At 47.9% G+C, this 23,878-nt stretch overlaps 2 protein-coding genes across 6 annotated transcripts in view; both read right to left on the bottom strand.

Annotated features, from left to right (window-relative positions):
* POU2F3 (POU class 2 homeobox 3) overlaps nt 1–7,698 on the bottom strand; it is an 86,659-nt gene extending 78,961 nt beyond the window's left edge. The window contains exons 1-2 of the mRNA XM_054592451.1: nt 7,671–7,698; nt 1,472–1,540 (exon numbers count right to left, since the gene is read on the bottom strand). Coding sequence (XP_054448426.1) covers nt 1,472–1,540; nt 7,671–7,698 — 97 coding nt within the window. The remainder of the gene's footprint in view (nt 1–1,471; nt 1,541–7,670) is intronic.
* A 5,385-nt stretch (nt 7,699–13,083) lies between these two features.
* OAF (out at first homolog) overlaps nt 13,084–23,878 on the bottom strand; it is a 33,410-nt gene continuing 22,615 nt past the window's right edge. Inside the window, exons 2-7 of one of the 5 annotated variants that reach the window (XM_054592454.1) lie at nt 20,542–20,676; nt 19,591–19,771; nt 18,302–18,368; nt 17,445–17,530; nt 15,660–15,706; nt 13,084–13,596 (exon numbers count right to left, since the gene is read on the bottom strand). In XM_054592454.1, the coding sequence (XP_054448429.1) occupies nt 15,687–15,706; nt 17,445–17,530; nt 18,302–18,368; nt 19,591–19,771; nt 20,542–20,676 (489 nt within the window). In that variant the 3' untranslated portion in view covers nt 13,084–13,596; nt 15,660–15,686. The other 4 variants (XR_008530775.1, XM_054592455.1, XM_054592453.1 and 1 more) reach the window with 4 other exon arrangements.

Here is a 23,878-nt window from a genome sequence, read left to right as displayed (position 1 = left end):
CAGGATCTGAACTTATTTCCTTTCCTGGTTCACCTTTTGGGGTTCCGTGTAGTTTCTTCCTACCCCCAACATGGTTATACCCTAACTTGGTCAAGTAACCAATAACAGAGCATGAGTTCCAGACTGCTGAGTGTGGTCTTCTTCCCACATTAACATTCTCTTAGCTGTGTCCCCATGTACCTGGGGCAATGGACCTGGCCAAAGTGAACAGAGTTGGTTTCAGACAGCGAGTAAAGGGTGACCCAACTTCTCCTGAATCCTGGCTTCTATACCTGAATTTTTCTATAGGGCAGAGTGTCAGAGTCTAGACAATACTTATAAGTCTCCAGCTGGACTGGGGTTTCTGAGATTGGAGAGAATTTTCTTCTCAACTAAGAGGAACAGGTGTCTTACCCCAAAGAACCTTAGGAAAATATACTCAGACAATAATTCAATTGCAAAACAGATACAACTGGCCCATATTCTCCTAGTTCAGCTATCCTTATACATAAAGCAAAATATGAGGTCTGTAGCTCTAACTGTGCAAATAGATACTGTTTTAATATGAAATTGGGGGCAGAAAAGTTTGTGGTAAATGCACCTTGCAGATGCCCCACTCCCCAAGATCCCAATTATTTTTGTCCCTTATCCCAAGTCTTTTAGTTTCAAGAATGTAACTAGACTGCACCTGAAGACCTAGAAAAAGATTTTAGCCCTGAGGGACTTTGATTTTCTTTCACTTCTAATTTCTACATCTCCAGTGATCCAGATGAAAGACTAATTGAGGTCCTATTGGGATGCTTTTAAAATTATTTGGTGGTGTTACAATTTATACTCATCTTTCTCTAAGTTATTTTTAATTATATAGAGTTTTCAAAGCAAGGCTTGGACTATAGAGTTACAAGCAGACAGGTATGAAACTTTCTTCTCAATTCTTCCCTGTTCTCTTTTTCTTCTTCATAAAGCAAAGTCCTCTTCAACCATTAACTCTTTCTCTCTGAGCCTTTTTACCACCCATATGCACATTACTTGGAAGAGGAACACTTGCATGAAGTGTCCTTGGTTAGTTCCTTGATTAGGACTATTGAGAAATTTGGGGTTAAAAGACTCTAGTTCCTATCTAGTAGACATGTTCTGCCTTCTGTCAGTCAGTAGCAGCTAGGAGTACAGCCTGCTGCCTTTACAGGTATTGGAATTGTACATCAAGAAGTGAAACTTCTCCCTAAATTTTGGTTTTGTTTTTAAGGATCTGGACTTTTTCTAGCCTAGTTCCAGGGGTTTTGTTCCACTGTAGACCAATAGGTACTGTTCAAAGTCTTCCATGTCATATCCCATGTCTCTAGAGAAGTCCTCCATTCCCTAGGACCCAACTTTTGGGTGTGATTGGCTAAAAGACCAAATGAGAAGAGATACAGCATTGTTTGAAGATTTTTAACAGCTCTTTCCCACCAGTTGTTTTCCTGTTCCATTCCCCAGAAGAGAAGGCCCTTACCTGTCTCCACCTGGCTGAGAGCACTGCGAACATCTGTAGAATCTGCTACATCCCCACTCATCTTGTTATCTACAGGGAAAACACAACCAATTTTAATAACAGGTTACAATTTTTCTTGCTATGACATATTTGGCTTTAAAAGCAAAGATAAATGTGTAATTACAACAACCATCAGACTTTCAAATTCCTGACTCCTGAAAATCCAACTATTATAATACTCATAAGCTCCAGGCACATATCCCCTCCTCCCCTGTTTGGCTCCTTCCCTTGCTTTTCTTTTCCCTTTCTCCCATACCACTGCAAGGTCTCTTACCTTTTGCATCATTTATCGCCATTGCCTTCTATCACCAGGTGCTGTTGGTAAAAATTAAACACAGGGAGCGAAATAGTGGAAATGAGGGAGAATGCTCCCTATTCTTAATTTTCATTTCATTTTGGATTTAGGGAATTTATTTTACCTTTTAATGTAGCATAAGAAATATCCATCTTTCCTCCTTCCCCCATAATAACGCTACCCTGGAAGGCTTCACCTTCTCATGTTTCTTCTCCAATTCCTGCCTCTGTTCTCTTGGCTCACTCTTTAGGAATCAAACCCTAGCTCCTTTGTGGTCTTCCTTGGAGATCCTGTACTTTCAGGGATCCTTACTTACTGTCTTTCCTACACTTCCAATGTGCTCAGTGAAAAACAGATGGTGGGTAGGGCAGTGCCCTGGAGAGAGAGAAGACTAGGCAAGGCCCATCTCAGCCCTCAAATGCTGTGAGTTCGGCCTCTCTGCCCTGCTTCATTTCAATAAACTAAACATTTACCCACAACAGACAGCTGCCATCATCGAAGAGGTCCTTAAGTCTCCTCCAGAGTCAGAAGAGAGAAGGGAAGAGGCAACTTCGAACTACCAGTAACACATTCTCTCAATTACCCTCCTTATTAAACTACCCAAATACTGAAGACTTAAAGACGGAAGAATATTTTATACAAATCATGTTGACCCTCACTTCCCCACCCTCTTCTCTGGGGCAGCATTTTAACTCTTTCAAACCTGATGAAGTCTTGGTGAGCCAGTTTACATACTTGGTTGCCAGCCAATCCCAGTTAAGCAGGCAGTCTTAATTTGCATGAGGTAATCTGGCAGTTGGCAGCTTGGCCACCCAGAGATCTGGAGATGATCAGGATGAGGGGAAAGCATGGACCTCCAATCCAGGGAAAGTGGGGAAAAACCTACTTATTATTTTTTAGGGCAGTAATGTGTGTGGCTCTGGCAGAGATTTAAATTGTGGCTTCTGAGGGAATAGTGACTACAGGGTAGGAGGGGTGACTGTCCTGCCAAGCAAGACAGAAATGAGGAGTCCAGAGGCTCTCCAACCCTTAGATCAGCCTAGAAGCAGGGGAGGGAGTCAGCAACCTTGGGAACCACTGTGGTGTGAGTAATGTTTTTGAGACCTGCCAAAGTGACAACTCTTAGCTAAATACTCAGAACTCCACTTAGCCCTCTTCAGACCTCCACTCTCCTGTATAGTCACAGACCTTTAGGGGAAATCCTGCAACCACACTCTGCCACCTCTCCCAGTGTACTACATTTAGGAAAGCATTTCTTGAGCCTAAGTCCTTCCTGCTGCAGTTTGAAATTCTCTATATAGTCTTTCATGCATGAATATGCAGGCTAGTGTGGGCCACCTGGACACATCTGCAAAGGGCTTCTGTTGTTGCTTACCTTCACAGCAATGGAAAAATTGGCTTTGCTTCATCCCACCCCTAAGTACTACCCCTGGAGCTAGGCATGGTCTAACAGATGTGCTCAGCTCTCACTTTCCCATAGGGATTCTTTGGCAGTGCCGAGAAAAATCAGTGATTGCTGGGAAGAAGTGGGAGAGGGAGCATTCTGACCTTGGTGATTTCTTAATCTGCTTCAGTAGTGCCTGGAATTCAGAGCATGGGTTCTGGTGGCGGACAGACCTGGGTTTAATTCCAGTGTCATCGCAGACCAGCTGGGGGACCCTAGTCACATATTTGAACCTTAGTTTTCTCAACTGAAAAATGGAAATAAAGATACTTCCCAGGCTTATTGTGAGGAGCAAATGAAAACGGCCTGGCACAAAGTAAGCATGTTATAGACTAATTAATTAAACATAAACTTAAGTTTTGATATTAGTCTTCTTCTCCTAGTACAACAAACAGCTTTACTTTTCTGTCTGTCTTGGCACTATTATAATTTGTCTGTTACCTGGGGAACCACTGGCATTCTCCAAATTCTGACTTAATAGGAAAAGTGCTCATGGGAACAGGAAGAGTTCAAGATGCAGTACGGCAGGAATGATGACCAGATTTTCTGAATCAGCTTATTTCAAACTCCTGACATTTCAGAAGGGGAACTTTTTAGCTAAATCATAACTTTATGCCTGCAACCCAAACTCTCTTACAACACCCATCTCCTGCATGGCCTTTAAATTTACCCAAAAGCCATCTTACTCATCCTTTCAATGCGCTTAAAAGGTAGTCCTAATCACGTCTTAAAATAACTTTGAAGAAGTCAAAGACCCCATACTCTGCCAGGACCTCTACTCATTTGATGTAGCCACTGTGGAAGCAACACTGACACTTCTGGATTGGACAGGGATTTGAACCTGAATGGAGGGGCAGGCTGAGATAATCTGTGAAACCTCTTCAAAGTACCATAGGATGCTAAGATACTAATAACCTGTTCCTATTGGGTAGAAGACTGAGGTTAATGGGTGGGACAAGCTTTTGGGTCTCAGCCTAAAAATGGGCCAACACCGAAACTCTCCAAGATGCCATAACCCTTCACCTGTCAGACAGTACTTGCAGGAGTGAGTGAGAGAGATGCAGGGTGGGGCCAGGATTCTTGGCTGTTCTTATCTCAGTCACAACTGAGTAGGCTCTTTGCCATCACTCCCTTCCCTCCCTTCCCTGGGGAGGCTCAGCTGCTCTATATAAGAGCTCAGATACCAGACACAGACTTTCATCTGCCTCCCTGGCATCCCCACACTCTAAAGCTGGGACAATTTGTTGGCAGCTGACCTTGCCCCTCCCTGAGCCTTGGCATGACCTAGGAACAGGTCCTCTTTACATATCTGTGAACCAGGATGCGTGTGTGAGCCTGTAGGACTAAAGTCCAGCAGCAGCATTGCCCCCAGGCTGCAGGCTGAGTGTCTACACTGTCTTGGACCTTTGGGGAAAGCAGAGGACCCACCTTTCTCTCTCCTACTGTCCATCTTCATCTCTTTGAAAGGATCTAGAGCTCCCTCCTGATTTCTCCCTCATATATGTGCTAATTGGGGCACTTCCACCGGAGGGAATTCAAGGGACCCAGCAGTTCTACTTCTGAGTCAGACATGGCTTCCACTCTTTCCTGCATGAGACTTCTTTTCTTCAAGAGAAATCCACTTCCTCTCACAATAAGGCCTTCCAACTCAAATGATACTCCTGGGCTGTAACTGGTATCAGTCTGTGAGACTTGATCCCTCTTTCACAGTTCACAGTGAGAAGGTCAGAAAAAGAGATGCCTGGGACCAGCCAGATGTTCCCTTCTGGCTGGCTTTTCACTGTTTTCCTCTCTTTTTTCTCTTTCCCCATCTGTCTATATGACTATTATCTACCCCTCTGCTTTGTTGTGACCCGGAAGGGGGGAGCCCTTCTTTGGCTGGGGTGCCCCCATGTCTGGTGACCTCTTGCCTGCTAAGGTGTTCCTGTTCCCATGTGAGAGATGCTCTATGAAGTACAAACTGTCGAGGCCCTAGACATACCTGATCCATGGCTTATACCCAGGTTATCAGGGGTCACAGTTCTTGTAGACCTGTCTGAGTGGGGGGCTCTACAACTTACTTTGTGTGCTCCTGATCCCCTCCTCCCACCCGGCAAACTGTTCCAGCAAGTCAACTGAGGAGTCCCCAAGGGCCCAGGACTTTGAATTCACAGAAGTGCTGTTTATAAAAAACCAGTAGGATATAGGATTACTGCGATGGGGGAGAAAAAGGACCCCAAAGACCGAAGTTCCACCAAGAGGATCCTGGACTTAGAAACACTACAGGGGGGCCTGTAATGAGACACTCCATAGAATGACCCTTCCTCACAGATCCCACAGCAGGGCCTACACTAAAAGACCCTACAAAGATAACCTGGAATGAAAGGCCAATTGAGAAGACCCGGCAAAGAGAACCTGCAAGTGGACATTGAGTTACAGAGGTTCCACGGAAAGTCTCAAATTGAGAGAGCCCTCTGAGGTGCTCCTGAAGGAGAACTAAGCACCATAGAGGGGATCAGACAGCCCTGAAGAAAGACAGACTAAAGCAGTGGGCTGGAGAGGGGTAGCAAGTAAATGCAGAGAGTTGAATCAGGTTACCTATTCAAGGTGGATGGAGACCTTACTCTGAAGAGTCACCCCCACCTTAGGTTTATCTTAGTCTCCCCCTTTGTGAGGGAGGTGTCAGGTCTTCTGAGAAGCATCATCCTGGAGCTTCTTCCAAGGCCAAGGCATGGGGTGGAGCCTGGCTAGGTCTTCTCACCTCAATCTCACTGTTTTTCCTGTTTTCTTTGAGATTCTCTTAGCCTCTAAACTGCTTCTCTGCTGGGTCCCAGCTGCCTCACTTTCTTGCACTTCCCCCAGAGCAGGAGCCTCCATACACAATGAGGTGGGGAGGGTGGAGGCAGGGAGAAAGGAAGTCTCTGATATTAGCCCTGAAGAACTTCCCATTGTGATCCACCTTTCTAAATTCTTGCTCCCATTCAAATCAAGACTTTCTTGGCAGGAAGTGAAGAAAGGAGAACAGAGGGTGTGCCCCCAGGTATGTCCAGACCCATGTTGGTGCCAGATTGTTGCCAATCGTTGGATGACTCGAGGTGGTTCCTTTAGCCTCACCTAGCCCTTCCTGGCAGGTTCTGTGCCTGGAGAACTGTGGATCCTGGGGCTCTGCGTGCACCCACTGCTACTTGTTTTCAGGATTGGTGAGCCCCAAGAAGGGCCAAGGCCTCTGGCCTGCTCTGCTTCTTGGGGTGGATTGGGAAAATTGCCTCTCCCCATTTTTCCTTCCTACTCCTTCATAAAGGAGATCAGGCAACAAAATTCCTGTCAACAGTGCTGAAATCCTAAATGAAGGTCATTGGGTGTTGCCCCCTTTGAGACGCAAATTGCATTTGAAATGGCCAAATTTGGTTTAGCTTTGTTTACCTTGAGACTGTTCTCTGCTCAGGTCACCAGACTTCCAGAAGGCCTACCCTAACACCAAGTCCAATCCTTCAGGAACAGTAACTCCTGCTTTGACCCAGCTGTGGAATGAAGGATCAGCAGGGTGCCCCCATACATTCACACAGGGGAAACTGACTCCTGGAAAAGTTTTTCCATCTGCTAGGTTCCCATCCCTGCGGGAAGGAGGGCATAGTATCTGAAATAATGGGACACAGAGCACAAAGAATGTGTCTCTCACCACCCGCTCTTAGACACAGAGGTGGAAGCACTTGTTCTACAGGCCCCCGTACAGAGGTCCCACAGAGTTCCTGACCAGTGCCTGCACAAAAACGTCACCCTCCACTCCTCGCACTGAGCCCTATAGCACTGCTAAGACCTACAGAGCATGTGGGTGATCACACCTTCACCCATAGGCTCTGCTCCATTGCCTCTCCCAACTCACATGGGGACAGGTAGACTTACTCTGATACACAATGGACACATGCTTCCACCCCGCCCCAGGTGTGCCTCTGTAATTGTTCTGCCCCACTCACTTCTAGCCGCCTCCCTCCTCCTCCAGACCTTACAGAGGCCCATTTGCCTTTACTTCACATAAATGCCCAGGACACCAAACACATCACATATGGATACACATATTTTCCTCACTTATACACTCCCAGGTCCACATCCCTGGCCGAGTGAGTGAGCCATGCTTCTGCAATCATTGAACAAGGCAACTTCAGTGAGACACAACAGTTCAGCATACCCAAGTCCCATACATCTGCCACTCTCCAAACTGGAGACATCAGAAGCCCTCCCACCCTCCAACCCCATAGCCCCCACCTTCATCCTTTTCCAAGGTTCCTCCAACATCAACCTCCCCACATCCGCCCCCGGATGACCAGCTATCCACGTTGTCCTCTCCTGGCCATCGCGGAATAAGACCCCCAAGAATGGTGGTCCTCTCCTTAGACCCTTCCCGTGTAGTGACACCTGTCAGAGCTCACTTCCTCCTCCCTCACCTGTGTGCATGAGTTCCAGATTCACCATCCTGCTCAGGGCGGGGCCAAAACAAGCGCCCCCGCAGGCTCCTCGCGTGGGCCCCAGCTGATCCCCCTGAGAAGCCAGGGTCTCCTTCTTCCCGCCCCCAGCCGCCGCCGTCGCGCACTCTGCTTCTCCCGCCCGGGCAACCCTCGGCGGTGCCAGGATTGTCGCTAGCCCCAGGTGAGCACGCCGCGCGCCGCAGCGCGGCGCGGGGCGGGGGCCGTCGGCCCCGCCCCCCCTCTCCGGCAGGGCCTGGGCTCCTGGCCCCCTGCCCAGGCAAAGCAGCGATTTGCATACCAGGAGCCAGGGGGCCTGGGGAGGGGCAGTGGGTGCTGCCGGGGCGGGTCCTGACCCTGCGGAACACCTGTATGCCCAAACCCAGCCTGGGGGCCTCTCCCCACCGCCTCCGCAGGGACCCAGACTTCCTCTGGCTAGCCTGTTTTAGAAACCCCTGGAGGATTACCCAGATGGGATAGAGTTCTCCGCCTGAACAGACTCCCAAAGTGTAAGCGGGGCAAGGGGCCTGGAGTGGTTGGAGAAGCTATAGGTTGTATCAGAAAGAATCTGGTTCTGAAATCCTATCTTTCAACCCTGTACTAGCGTGTGACAGGAAACAAGGCTTTTCACCTCCCTGAACTCGGGTACTCATCTGTAAAATGAGGCAGGGTACAAATTCTAACTGGCCTCTCTCTCTATGGAGTTAGCAGGTGGCCAAGCTCACCAGCTCGCATGAATCCTCGAAACATCCTGGGACCCGGATGGGGCCAAGCTTATTATCATGTGTTCCAGGTGAAGACACAGAACTTTGCCTGCCCCATCCAGGTCCCAGGTTGCTCTGAGGTTCTATGACTGGATGATGTAAAAGTTATATACCAGTGTGAGGGGTTGTCGGGACAGCTGCCTCCCTCGTCAACACAGCTGGGAGGTGACAGTCACACAATTCCCTAGTGACAAACCGAGCCCTGCTGGAATCAGGTCTCTAGACTCCCACTTGGGTGCTCTTTGCAGCACCCATAATAGATCTGAGCCCCCGTCCCCCACCCCACCACTCTTTAGGTCATAGTAAGTGGTGCCAAGGGCAAGGAATCACCTGTCTTGCAAGCACAGAAAGCCATGTGCTGATAGGAAGACAGGTTCTTTCTTTCCAGACAGGTCTCTTTATCAACCTGCCTTACTCTCAAGGACTATTTCCTGCTCACAGAACAGGTGCTGGGCATAGTGCCTCTATGCCTTGTTTACAATGTGTTTTCCACCTGGTATGTCTGTTCACCCACTATCCACCCCAATAATCCCTATTTTAATATCCAGCATTATTGAACTTTCACTATGTGCCAGGCACTGTACTAACACTTTAAAGCATCCATCTTGTTTAGTCCTCATATCAGCTCATAAATTGACCTGTTATTATTTCCATTTAACAGATGGAACAAATGAGGCAGAGTGAGTTTAACTTGCCCAATGTTATAGATCCAGTACAGCAGTAGGGTTTCTATTCAAAAGCACTGTCCTTTCTCCCTCTACGCACAATTCAAATGCCATCTCTTTTCTAAAGATGGAAGTGATCTGGTCTTTCACTAAATTACCATAACACTTCAATGTTTTTAATAGCCTTTGTGAGATCTGTGAGATTTTTCTTATCCTACCTCATGATTATTAACTGATTGGTGACCCCATAGCACCAAGCACAATGAGCACAGTGCTGGGTACAAAATAGGTATCAGAAAGCGCTCAGTGGTTGTCACAATAGCCCTGGAGAAATAAGAAGTGGCTAACATGTGCATCTTTAGGTCCATACAAACCATCTTCCCCCAGTCACAATGTCTTCCCCTATTCCAGGAGAGGATATTTTCTCCCTGTTTCTTCTGGCTAGGAGAAGAGATCAATCAAGGGAACACAGGAAACCCGTTCAGGACAATATCAGCCTGTCCTCTCCCTCCCTCCTCTTCTCTCTCTTTTGCTTTCACTTCAGGCTTGGCCCCTTCTCTGAGGTCCATTTCTTATCTATACTTGCACTCCACCTGCCATCATCCTAGCAAAAGGTCTGCACATAGTTTATATACCCCAGTGTGCTTGTGACTTCCATATCTCTATTCGCACAGCATTTGCATGGTTATGTGCCCTGGAGGATCTGATTCTCTAACTACAGTATTTGGGATCTGTTTCTCTTTTTCATGTGTGAAGTTACATTGTTTCTCCAGGCTTTAGTTTTCCAGAAGCCAGAGGAGCATGTACCTAATGATTTCCAAGGGCCTTCCAGCTCCAGCAGCCTAGGATTCTGGGGTCCTGAGGATGGAGGCAGGGTGGAGCTCTTGGGGATGATGCCCATTGGGACAGAGATGGGACTTTGGAGGTTCACAGTTGGAAGTACAGCTTTTGATTCCAGACATGGGACCAACATTACCTCACCTTCGTTCGTTTACTCATTCCTATATTCATGCATTCAATAAACATTGATTGTGCATTTCCCTATGTGCCAGGAAAAGTGCTACATGCTAGACATACTTCTTATTATTTAGTCAGCACGAGTTTGAAAGGAAGGTATAATTTTTTGCTCCTTTTATAGAGGAAACTAAGGTTCAGGGAACTTAATGCAGTCAGTAGATGGCAGAGCTAGATTTATATCAGGTTGGCCTGACTCCAAAGCTGGTGCTTCCAATCTTGCCTCCAATTGCCTGAGCCTGAGGTTCTCCTTCTCTTCTTCCTTCCATGATCTTATAACTTGAGGTGGAAAGAATCTAGTTATAATTCATAGGAGTAACAGGAGGTCCAAGAAAAAAGGACTTGCCCAAGGTTACATGGCAGAGCAGAGATCCTTCCATTCTCTCTGCTCCTCCTTTACATGTTCTGCCTGGGTCTCAGAAAGTTGGGTGGGTTTGCAGTACTGGAAGGCTGGAAGCAAGGTTAGACAATTTTTACTTCTTCTCTCTCTAACTTGCTTGATGATAATTTCAACTGGATGGTCTTGAACAGGAACTCAAAAGGCCCCTTTATCTCTCCTTCCTTCCCAGTATTTAGTCTCCCTGAAATCAGCTTTTAGAGTTCTGGGCCAATGAGAGATGGTGGGGAAGGTGCTATCCCTCTAAGCCAAATACTCCATGTCTGTATTTAGCCTGGGGGAGAAAAAACTGTGGGGGGAAAAGAGAGAGATAGGGGGTTGCCTTGAGGTTAGAAAGGAAAGGTTACAAAAAAAAAGTTGAAAGAAGCAGGGACAAGAAATTTCAGTGCCTTTGGACATCAAAAGAACCATATGCAAATAAAATGCAAATAATTTCTCCTGCCTCCCTTACCCCTATCCTCTCTCAACAGCTGGAAGACTTTCTCAGGGAATAACCAAAGCCTTAAACCAGGATGCTGTGGTCCTCAAACTGTGATCAACTTGGAGCCATCCCCAGGTTCTTCTGGTCTTCTGGGGATAACACCTCTAGGAAGTCATTAGCTCCACAGGCCATTTCTAGAAATTGCCAGAAATCAAGCTTCCCCTTCCAGGCACGCTGCTGGAAATGATCTATGATCATGGAAAAGGTACTCAGGGGAGGGAGGAGAGCCCCAACTCTGTTTCCCACCTAAACAAAGTGGGCTTCTTAGCTACAGGCCTATTTCTCACTCTCATATCCTGTCATGTCAGCTGGATTGAGTTGTCAGAGCCGGGAAGAGGGTGGAGAGCAAGGCAATCTGGAAGGCCACCAAGCAACAAGTCCCTTCTAGCTTCTTCTGTGTGCCAGATACACTGTGGGGCCTAGAGCGTGAGACTGCATGGTGGGGTCAGCTCCCTGCCTTGGGGAAACCACAGGAAATGAACCAAGCTCAGGCTTCTCAAAAGGGCTAATGGAAACAAGGTAGAAGCCAGGAAGAACTCCTTGGCCTCTCTAAAAAAACCCACACCTTAGAGTCAATCTTACAGCACGATTGCCAGGAGGAATACTGTAGAATAGGAGTAGAGGGGTTAGTGTCAGGGTAATAAAGTGAGAGGTGGTCTGGGAACCAGGATAAATCAATTGTTTCTGGGGATTAGACTGCAGAAAGCATGGGAGTCAGGATTCAAAGCTATTTATTCCCTGTCTCTGATTTCCCTAACACTGAGCCCTCAGCCCTGGACATTCCACTCCACTCAGTACCCAGCCTTCACTCGTATCTGTGGGGGATACACATAATCTCCTTGCCCATTTTGCACTTGAAGTTTCCAAATAATAAATAATAGTAGTATGCATTTAATTTTAAAACAGCATAACAGCTGTTTTTCAATGAACTTTTTTGACCTTGGGGCCAGCAATGGGCATGGGTCTGGCCACTGTAATTACACTTCAGCAGACCTTTTGCCTCCAGCAGGTAAACCTTAGTTCACCTGTACCCTCAGGGGAAGTCTAAGCCCAAGGCGCCCTCTTGTGGTGATGGAGGCATGTGACTCTGACTTAAGCCTCCCTACCTGCAAGTCTTTGGAGAGCTTTCACTACCACCCAGCAGTGAGAACCTATCCATGGCTGGAGGAATCACAGGTGAGGACCCCAGTTCAAGGCAAGTTGGAGATATCGAACTTTAGCTTCTAAGTGACGTTGTATCTTCTAGTCAGTCCATGCTCCTCAACAAGGCCACGGAACCCAGTTCGAGTCAGCCAGCTTCAGCCTAGTCAACACAGTGACAGGAGCTCTGGCCTTTTTGGTAAATTTGTCCTATTGCTGGACATCAATGCTGGTTAAAATGCCCTTCCTCCCATACTTCCTCTGGAGCTTCTAAGCTACATGCCAATGCTACAACCCCACATGTAGGAGGAGGTCAGTGGCCATTTTTCCATTCATCCACTCAGAGCAGGTGCACACCGGAGCTACTCATTGGGCTAGGGGCTGGAAATGGAATGGAAACCAGGCACTGTCCTTGCTCACAGGAAGCTTACAGTTCGGTGAGGCTGAGACCAGTCAAAAGGCAAAGTCCCTCACAGCGTGGCATGTCCTCTAACAGGGACATCGGGGGTGTTGTGGGAATCTGCTATGGGACATGCCTTACTCGAATCCGGGCATGGGCACCACGAAAGACTTCTTAGAGGAAGGGACATCTAAGCCAAAAGTAGGGAGGAGCCTCATGAGGGTGGGCATAAGCAGTACATGCAAAGGGAACATCATGTGCCAGGAAGGTATGTGGAACAATGGAGGCTCCTAAGCAGTACAGTTTGGCCAGATCACCGAGCACAAAAAGGAAGAAATACAGGGAGTGAGGATGATGATAGCTGTACAGGGAGGACTTTGAATCTGTCTGCTCTAACTTAGGTGGAAACAGTTTGCCACTTTCAGTAATAGATGATTTGTTACTGATTGAAAGATTGGGAATTGCTGGGGTGGTTGTGAATTCTGGCAAGAAGTTTCACTGTAAAGAAACAGGGACAAGTAGGGCAAGGTAGAGAGGGACTTAGGTTTGAAGTTTTATTTATTAATTTTTTATATAGGAAAAATTTAAATACACTCAGGGCTGATGGAAAGAAGGCAGGAAAAAAAGAGAAGTGGAAGAGAGGGGACAATTTCTCCAGAGAGGGGAGAGAGGCCAGCATTCAGAGCCCTGCAGTCAGGGTCAGGGGAGAAGGGACACCTGCCCCGCCATTATGACAGGCGTGGATGGAGGTTGGAAAGAGATGTTTCTGCTTCCTGTGATGCAGGAGGTGGAGAGCCATGAGTGCTTTGTCATCCTGCCTCTCTCTGCCATTATGACACAGGAGCCATGACCATGGCCCCCTCCCCAAAGGCTCCACAGGCCTAGATCCTGAGGTAGTTTGTGATACACCTTCTTTCTCTTGCTTGCTGGGAAGCCCCTAAGTTGGGGACTTTCTCCCAGGGAGGGTTGCACTGAGTCCTTTTTCCCTTCCACTGTTCATGCTTCTGGGTCCTCAGCTGGGACTGCTGTTGTGGTCAGTCATGGCCTCTGAAAGAAAACAGAATCAACCCGACTTGGAATGCCTTTCATGAAGGTATTGCTTATTTACAGAGGTGCCGACAGGGCTAAGGGAACCAGAGAGCAGTGACACTGAGAAGCTAGGGCTGAAGAGGCAAGGGGAGGAATAGTGGTTTAGGAATTCAAGGAGGTCTGGAGCCTTGTGGGAAGAAAGCCAGTGCCAGAAGTGTGGAACTGAAGAAGCAAGGAGCAGGGAACATGTGTTGCAAAGTCTCTCATTCTGCCCTCAGATCTTTGATGCTTCTCACTTGGTGAAGCCAGAGGTGAGGATGCCCAGATGGGGCTGATGCAGAGACTGGTGTCCACAGGCACAGGCAGAAGAGGAAGGAGAATGAATGGGGCAGGAAATCAAGCAGGAAACAGCCAGGACAACACTTACCTGGCTAGGGTAAATAGCTGATATCTGAGAATAAACCCTAGAATGCTTTATTGTTTCTCAAGGTCAGATGATACTTTAAGATAATATCAAGTGATGGCAGGGTGATGGTTAATTTTGTGTTTCAGCTTGGCAAGGCTATAGTGCTCAGTTGTTTGTTCTAATACTAGTCTAGATATACTAGTCTGTGAAGGTACTTTATAGAAGTGGTTAACATCTACAATCAGTTGACTCTAAGATTACCCTTGACAGAGTGAGACTCATCCAATCAAATGAAAGCCTTAAGAGTAAAAACTGAGGTTTTAAGAGAAGGAATCCTGTCTCAAGACTGTAACATAGAAATCCTGTCTGAATTTATAGCTGCTGGCCTGCTCTACAAATTTCAGACTAAAGACTGTAAAATCAGTTTCTGCCTAAACTGCCAATCTGCAAGGATTTTGGACATGCCATTCTCCACAATCTGATGAATTCATTCCTTAAAAGCCTCCCCCTACCTCTCCCTCTCTTCTGTTTCTCTGGAGAACCCCTGATGATAGAGCAGGAATGTGGAGAAATAGGGCCTTTCATACACTGCTAGTGAGACTATAAATTGGGACAGCCCCATTTGGAGGGCAATTTGATGCTATCTACCAAATACTGGCCATTTTAGTTCTCCATTTTTTACCATTTCTCTACAGCACAGCTTGTAAGAGCAAGTCATAGTGAACAATTCAATTGTAGATCAGTAGCCAAAAGGGTAAATAATCTGAGATGGAATGCAAGGCAGTCATTACACACAGAATGTCAGTGTCAGGGAAGACATTAGAGGTGATCTACTGAGGCCCTTTCTCAGCAGATGAAGGAACAGGGGGCTTGTAATGGGGTGACCCACCCATGTTACATAGATCTGGGACTACTAGGCTGGCACCCACATTCATCACATGCATCACATGCATTGTTAGCCTCAAGCTTTGCTTCTTGAGAGTAGTTCTTGCCCTAATCTTTGCCAGACTGCTTGGCAGCTCCACCCATCACACCCAGGTCCTGTGAAGACCCTGGGCAGAGGTTCCCCAACTGTGGGGCCCCAGAGTTATCTCATCTAAGATTTCCTTTGCCTTGTAAGACTGCAGGAAGAGAAGCCTGAAGAAAAACCACAGAAAGCACAGTAAGGCCACATTCAGGCTGTGTGATCCTGTCAGAGGATGAGTGGCACCACTTTTACCTCCTCTGGCTTGAAGAGGCACTGGGAGATCTGGGCTCTTTGTCTCTCACCCAAGATTCTTGCTTAACTTGGCAAAAAGGACCAATCAGGAGCCTATTCCTTTGAGCACTAGTTCCAGGGGAGATTTGGGCACCCCCTACCCCCAAGTACTCAACAACTGCTACTGTAGGACTGGACCCACCTCCACACCTCACACTGCCCACTGTCCACCTTCTTCCCTCTGGTAGGTGCACTGTGCTCTCTGAGGTTCTGGCTGGCCAATCTGATAAACCCACTTGAGTTAGTAGGTATGCATGGAGTCCCAGCTCTGCTCTCATTAGCTGCCTGACCTTGGCAAGTAACAATTTTATAGGTGAGCCACAGTCATAAAATGTCACAGAATCACAAGGAGCCAGCTGAGCTAATTTATATGAAGGCACTTGTAAAACCTAAAGTGCAAGAGAAATGAGGACTCACCGTACGTAGATTACCTCCCAGGTATTTTCACATACTCACAAAGGCTTCTGGAGGAAAGTAAAGCATTGTCTCAGTGTTTGCAAATAGCTGACCACCTCTATCGATTCAACAAGCTCCCGAGGGATTTTGATGCACCCGAAACTTGTCAGCTGAGAAGTGACTGTATGGTGGAATTGGAGGCACCATGACAGCACAAGGTTGGAGGTTAGGTTTATTTGGAATGACAGCAGGTGTAGACTTTGCCTGTGTGCAGGATCAGCACCAATTCTCAGGAAATCTTAATTCTCATCCCCATACCTTGAGACCGCAGGCAGGGAGGTGCCAAAAAGCCCCCCTTACTGCAGGGGACAGGCAACCTTGAAGGCACTAGTCCTTCCAAAGGAAGATCAGAAAAGCACTCTTATGTCTTGAAAACATTACTTTTTACAAAAGTATTGTTTTTGGTTAGTTGAAAGTGTGTAGGGAAGGTATATGATGTGGGGACCCCATCTCTAGCACTAAACGCAGACACATAGGGAAGTACGTGCCTTCTCCAAGTAATCACCTCCCTCACCTGGAGGGATGAGAGCTTAGAGCTGATGCCCCATATTATCCAGGAGGGCAAGGAGGAAAAGGCCTGGAGAGGAACGCCTTGCTCCCCTGCCCCTCCATCTCCTACATGGCCGAAGTTGGTCCTTGTCTCCCCACCGACCCATAACTCTGATCGTGGCCAGGTAAGCCTGGCTCTCACCACAACCCTCTGGCCTGCACAGGTTCAAGGGGCAGCAGCAGACTGTTCTGAAAGTGCTGGGGAGCAAAGTAAGGGGGACTACCCTGTAAGCCTCTTTCCCTCTCCAAGGGCTCTGAGGAAGAATTTGATTCTCCTGGTCCCTTCTTTCCTAAGGAGTTGGGTGATCTGTGGGACCTCTGGGACTTTTCTGGCCCCTGAAGCCTAGCCCCCCTACCTTGCCAAATTCTTACCATCCTTCAGCCTCAAACCATACCTCCTCTCATCCAGAAAACTTTTCTGCAGTAAGTTCAGCTTGTACATCCCTTATTCTTGGAAGTCTTCCAGCATCTGGCCCATACTTCATATTACAGCCTCCTTATATCGGAAGATACTTTGGAAGTGTAGATGCCTTCAAGATATCTGCCTTGGTTGTATCAGGTTATACATGAGGAAATGTCTGCTCTTCTAATAGTAATGATATAAAAATAGCTAACACAATAAACACTATGTGCTGGGCACTTGAAATGTATGAACTCACTTGTCTCACAATTAAGCTCATTTTATAGCTGAGAGAGCTGAGGCAGAGAGATAAAGTAACTTGACCCAAGGCTGCAGAGCAAATAAGTGAGGCCAGGATTTGAACCCTGGAAGTCTGGTTCTGAAGTTTTCATCTTATCTCTTGACTTAATATATCCCATGCTGTCTACTACTGTCTGTCTTGCTCATCTGTGTATGTCTCCTCTTCTTCAGCACAGAAGGTTTGTCTTATCCTTCCCTAGTAACATCCTTCTACCCACACCCTCTCCCTACCACCGAGTGGCTGAACATACAATAGGTGCTTTAGAAAGTATCCCAAGATTGGTCACTGATAGAGTACAGAACTTTTCCTGACAACAGGTGGCAGTACTGTATTGGCCCAAAGTGAGTCAAGTAAAAATTGAAACTTTTATTTCTGGTAGAAATGATAAATACTTTGCATTAAAAATCTTAAATTCAAGTTTTCCTCATACTTCATGCTCCCTCCATGCCCCAGAACCCTACAAACATATTTCTGTTTAGAAGGGGAAAGGTGGTACCTGCTCTTGTGGCCAAACCTGGGTCTGGGGAAAGGCACAGGTGTGTCTGTCTCAGAGCTGGGAGGTCCCACCTGCCCCAGTGAAGCCTAGGAAGCCAATAATGAGAAGAATGCGTTGTGATCTGGTGAAGGGGCTGCAGCATCAGTCCCAACAGCCCTCTCTGTGGGGCAATAATCCCCTCTTTGTTGGGTAGTTGAAAGGGCAGAGGGGCCAGCTTCTTTCCGATGGTTGGGAAGGGGTTCTATGTGAGGAGGTGGGTATAACAGGTATAAAAGACATCTTTTGGGGTCTAAACCTTTAAAGAGTTAAATAGCAGAATCATGGGCCATGACATTTTGGTTGCATAAAAGAGGAGATGAAGGATGGGAAGAGGGGTGCAGTGTGGAAAACCACCTTTTCTTCTTAGTCCTCAAGGAAGGCACAGGATGGGAGTGGGAGCTGCCATGCCATATCCCTTTTCACAGTTATGAGTGATGGGGCTAGAAGCTCTGGGCTTAGGGAAGGAGGGAAGGGGGGAAGAGGAAAGAGGAAAGAGGAAGGCAGGGAAAGGAAGAGGGGAGGGGCATAGCAGGGGAGGGGATAGGAAGGGAGGGGAGGGAGAAAAGTAAGGCCTCTGTGGGGCTGGGAGAAGGGGTAGTGAGCCTTCACTATGGTCTCTCTAAGGGTCCTCATCCCAGGGACACAGCTGCCTCTGGGGCATGTAGAAGTTGAAGCTGTAGCTCTTCTGGCAGCTGCGGATGCCGCACTTGTAGGGTGCCGGCCGATCCCGACTGTGGCAGTACTTGAGCATGCAGGGGTACCAGGCCAAGCTCAGGCCATAGTGACAGACACAGGGCACCCCTCGGTCCCCCACATGCCTGCAGCGAGGTAGCAAAGCCTGCTCTGTGTCCTTGGGCAGAGTCTTGAAGATGGAGCTGTCCACACCTAAGGGAGAGAGGTGAAGGTCAAGAAAGGAGAAAGCAGGGCTCCCCTAGCAAGGGGCCAGGGACATTCCATGCACGGACTCTTTACGTAACCCATCATCCCAATCATCCTCATCTCACAGATAAGAAAACCAGCCTGGAGAAGTTTAACAATCTGTCACACAATAAGTAGTAGAGTTAGGACTGGAACACAGGTCTGTCTGACTTCAAGGCCTTAACTTAGCCTACATTTAAAAACATCACTATACCGGATTGTGATGGAATAAAGGTAGGGGGAGAATAAGCAGGAAATCAAGATAAGCTTCTTAAAGGAAATGGTATCTGACTAGACCAGGGGGGAAAAGGCCAGCACATACACACTGGGAACTCAGGGTGGTCAGGGCATGGGACAGACAGGAGTGTGCATTTGAGGGGTGCTGGGGAGACAACAGGGACCTGGGCCTTGGCTCAGCTCGGTGGCCACAGGGGTCCAGCCTCTGGGGGACAGTATCAGGCTTGTAGCTCAGTTTGGGGTGCAGCCCAATGGGGAGGTGTGTGTGTGTGTGTGTAAGGAAGGCTTCACAGCTCTATCAGGCATTTCTAAATCCAGAGCCACCCTGGAAGGGGCAGACATTTCTCTAGTACGCAGCCAGCCAAGCAGAGGGACCAGGGACCTGGAATTAGAATGGTGACATCTCCTTGTCCCCTCTATACAGAGGACCAGAGGACAGCCTGGGGAAAAGTACCAGGAGATCACCCAGCAGTGAGGTCACATAGGCCAGAAAGGCAAAGACCATGCAAAGATAGAAGGAGGCCTCGGGGACCTTGGAATAAAGATGCTGGCACCAGAGAAGGTATGAAAGGAAGGAGAGGAATGGATTTCTAAGAGGTAGAGGCCAAGGTAAGCATGTGGGAATGGGAGTCCTTGACCCCCACCCAGACACTGGTGCCCGTGCTTCTTCACATGACAGAAGGTTCTATCTGTTTTCACTAAGGTCAGGGATGAGGTGAGATTTACCTGGGAACCCCCCTCCACAGGGCCCAGCAGAGTCATAGTTCCATGTGTCCCTAACTGGAACGGGTCCCTTTCACCTAGCTGACTCCTCTCACTGAAGAGCCACACAGACGTCACTTCCCTAATCAATCCCAGCCTGGCTTAGAGGTCCCTTCCCTGAAATCCCACATTTCATCATTGCATTCTATCATATTTGATATGATACAGCAGTGGGCAGCGCCCAGCTGACCTTGCTCCAGCCAGAACTTGACATCCTCCTGGCGGGTGTAGATGGCATCCATGGCCTCTGCACACACATTGCGGAGATGGGGACTCAGCAGGCCCCTCTGACTGAAGTTTACGGCGATGTCCATGTGCAGGTGCTCGAGGCCCCGCACCTCCTCAGCCTGACGCACAGCACGTGGATTTTTCTGTGGGGAGGAGAAGAGCCACTCCCACCAGATCTCAGAATGCTTCCTGCCCATTTCCCCCTGATCACTGAGTCTGACAAGACCAGTCTGGTTGTCTTTAGAATCTTGGGACCATCTGCAAGGTGGCAGTCAAATGGCACACAGCTCCCACCCCAACTGGCAGAGAAACTGATACCCAGAGCATAGGTAAGCCTTTTCAGCTGACCACTGGGCTATCCTCATTGGCCCAAGGAAGAGTTCAATCATGCTTCTGGGGGTGGTATTGGAGGTGGGCTGAACCAGGCATGCTGTCCCAGGGTAAATGACCTCTGGGTTTCCATACTTTCCAACATTCAAGGAATTGAATGGAAACTCTGGAAAGGGCAGGCACAAGGAGAAGGGCCTATGGCAGGTAGAGGCTTTGAAGGTGAGGTAACTTGTCCAATGTTCCCAGATATGAGAGTGGCACTGGGTCTGGAGGCAGACCCAACTTCAGACCTAAGCCTCTAGCCTTCATCATAACTGGGGAGGAGCTAATATTAGGGACTGGAGGAATATGGGAGTTTGGGATTCAGTGCAGATTAAAGATCTGGGACTATGAGGTCAGGTTTAGCTGGAGCAAAGTCAGGGGGTTCAGGACTATAGGGTAAGAGTGGGTATTAGGGTTCAGGTCATGTGCTGGGCAGGATATTGACATTGGGGTGGTGTGCAGGCTTAGGGCCACACTGGCTGCAGGGGTGAGAGCTCTGGGGCAGAAGCTGGGAGAAGGCAGACCCAAGGAAGGCACTCACCTGTCGAAGTTTGGCCATGGCCTCACTGGGGATGATCTCATTGTGGTGCAGCCGGGTGACAAAGCAGAGGGCCTGGAACTGACTCTGACCTTTCTCCAGCTCCCCCAGGATCAGGGCCCGGAAGATCTTCACATACTGATGGAAAAGGGAAGAAGGATGGGGACCAGCTGGATGTGGGTTGGGCCTCCCTACCAGTGCTTAGCTCAGGCCCTGGAGAGGACATGTGTTTGGACACTGCCCTGCAAAAGACATCGCCCTCCTTCTGGTCTAGGAATTTTTATCTTTACCAAGAAAGAATACAGCCCAGCTGGAAAATTTGTGGAGTGAACTGCTAGAAAGCTTTTCAAAACAGAACTGTTTCAAAGTACAGAACTTCACCTTGAAGGGAACAGCACCCTTTTGGCACCTGGTTCACTTTTAGCTGATACTTCCTCTAGGTGGCACCAATGTGTCACTTTGATCAGGATGGGCCAAGAGCCCTACACCCACAGGACTAGGGCTTGGGTGGTGGGGTGGGGGTGGGGGATGTTGTAGTTTTCACAAGTACAGATTCCAGAGTTTCCTTGCTGACATTCTTATTCAGGTTTGGGAAAATGCCTACCTATTAATGCTCCTCAAAATTCGCCCCCATACTTCTGATCAGCCAGGCTCCTGGCCACACCATCTCAGATAATGGGGGTGGGGGGCAGGAAAGGGTTAGGAACACATGCTAACACAAGCTGCCTTCAGCTGTTGCTGCCTTCTGGTCTGAGGGATTTGGGATGGCTCACCTTTCCCTTCTCTCTCCACTTCCCCTTTCCCCATGGGCTTACTAATGGAATTACCAGCAGGCCAAGGGCTCCTTCCTGTTACTGACTCACTGCATGAATGCGGGAGGCTGGAGTGGGGCTCTGGGATGGGATCTGCTTCCCAACTGACTTCAGAAGGGAAGCAGATCCCTTTAACAACTGGCTGCTGTTTTCCCAACTCTATTGTCCTATTTAAATGCTGGATCCCCGTTCTTTGACCCACCTACATCTGATGTGACTCCCTGCTCTCACTCATCTCTGTGCCTTGCCTGACTGCTCCCAGTGAGAAGTTACCAGGCCCTGGTCAGAAGCAATTTAATCTGTTAAAATCCCCCTGCCTAGGAGATAGTATGGTGACAATGATGGTTCTCCTCTAGGAACCAATGGCTCAGCACTGGCACTGAGAATATAGAGCCCAGTGTAGCTCATCTATCAACGTATGTGCCCTGGCCTCAATCAATAAGAGAGCCCTCATTCAGTGAGTGCTTACTATACACCTGCTAGAGTGTGAGTGCTCTGAGAACAGGGTCTAGGATCCCTCCTGGGTTCCTGGTATGTGCAGTGATAGGTGCATGATTCCACCCCAACTCTGCAATGTATGAGCTGGCACCCATGCATATCCCTCAGCTTCTCTAAGCTTCATTTGTCAAATGGGAGTGAGGACACATTTACCTGATAGGGTTGTGGTGAGGATTAAATGAGTTAGTGTGGAGGGCACAGAAGAATGCCCACCCTGAGTCAGTGCTCAGAAGGTACCAGCTGTGGTGATTATCATCATTGCAACTTATCGGCAAATGTCACAGGTGACCTGAACAAATGACTGCTGTCATTCCATAGGTCCTTATGTACTTCTGAAGTCCTTTGATTTTACAAGGATGTTTCTCTTCCTTTTGCTGTGAATGCTCTCTGGAATAATGAGGTGTGGGAGTGAATGAGGAGACTTTCCACCAATATTGTAGAAAGGAAAACTGAGGCACAGCTGGTGAGAAAGGTTCTATTAGGTTCCTTTTGATACCAGACTCGTGGGGAAAGTGAATCAGAGCTTGGGTTCACCCTAGCTTCTGCTCAACAGAAAATTTGTTCTTGGGCCACATGTCTGGAATCTCCTTGCCACACCAGCCTGGCATCTGATCTTCCATTCCCTTGGGTCAGATAAGGGGAGACTGGACCTAGTATGCTTATGTACTTTTCATTTCAGGCTCAATTCCTGCCAGGTGAGACTTGACACCAGATTTCCACTCCTAGGGTATTTTCAGCAATGACCCTTTAAAAGAACCCTGTCTGGAATATTCACAGCATCTTCTCCAATACATCTCCTGCCAATACCCTGTGGTTTGAGGGGTGCTGGGTGATCCCATTGCTTGGGGACATCACCTGCCTACCATTAACAGAAAGCATTTATTTGAATTCTTAGGCCAGAACAGAGGATGAAAGAAATCTGAGGTTTACCCCCGCATCTATATTAAATAACATGTCAAAAACAAAACAAAATGCTACCAAAATGGGAACACAACTGGGGGTAAAGAGAGGGAACAAGAATTTCTCATTGAAAAAGGGTATTTCCTCTATTTCTCCTAGTTATTTTTGTAGGACAAAGATTTATTGAAGTTTATAACTGGAAGGGACAAGTCATTGTTACTATGAGTTAAAAAAGGATATACTATTAAGTATATCCTGTTTAAAATCTTTACAACAAGAGATGGGAACTGTGATTTCTACTGAATTTAGAATGGGTAACTTGCACAGGGTCATGGGACTAAGAGAAAAATGTAGCTGGAATTTTAACCCAGCAGTCTGACTCCAAAGTGTGAGCTCTCTTCACCAACCACAATTGCCTCCTAGATCAATTAGTCCTATTTCCTTGAGGCCTAGCTAAAGAAACTGAAGCTCAGGCTCAGGGACGCAGTGCTAATCTGCCTTTGGCCACACAGCTGGCAAGCAGCAGAGCCAGGATAAGATCCCCCTTCCAGTTGTGCCTGTCCATCCAGTAGTGGTCTGTAAGTCCTCTATATCTGCTTACAGAGTACAGCAGCTCCCACTCATGGTTATAAGTGACTAATAAACAATAGCATCTAACACAAATATTGGAGGAAGGTGAGGAAGGACCCCCTTCTAACATGCCTGTCTGCCTGTCCTTCAGCCTCTTTAAACCCTGAATTCTCCATTTTTCTTAGTCCTATTTTTCCAGAAAACCATATTCTACTTGCTGGTCCCTGGGAGGGAATGGGCAGCCCTAGTTCCTGAATCTCTTTGGCTCCACCACTCCAACCAGCTGCCCCTCCTACCTTCTACTCCCTATACCTCAGAGTCACTACTAAGATTCCAAGGGCCCCTTTCCCTCCAGCACAAGGGAAAGGTAGGGGAGAAGCTCCCCTGCTTCAGAGAACATCTGGCCAGGTGGAAGACTGGCTTCCAGGTTTCCTCCTTACTAGAGAGTGCCCTGGGTTGATTTACCCAGATGTAGCCTAGCACCAAAGACTGATGGCATAACTGGGAAAGAGCTCATGTCAGAGGGCTAGAGGGCTCAAACCCAGACCTAAGGCTACAGC

The sequence above is a fragment of the Pteronotus mesoamericanus genome, unplaced genomic scaffold (genome assembly GCF_021234165.1).
Source record: "Pteronotus mesoamericanus isolate MK-2021 breed Mesoamerican mustached bat unplaced genomic scaffold, CSHL_Meso_final scaffold_36, whole genome shotgun sequence".
In the NCBI taxonomy this organism is placed as follows: domain Eukaryota; kingdom Metazoa; phylum Chordata; class Mammalia; order Chiroptera; family Mormoopidae; genus Pteronotus; species Pteronotus mesoamericanus.
Note: the sequence above shows the minus strand (reverse complement) of the source record. Positions and strands in the feature narration are given on the sequence as shown.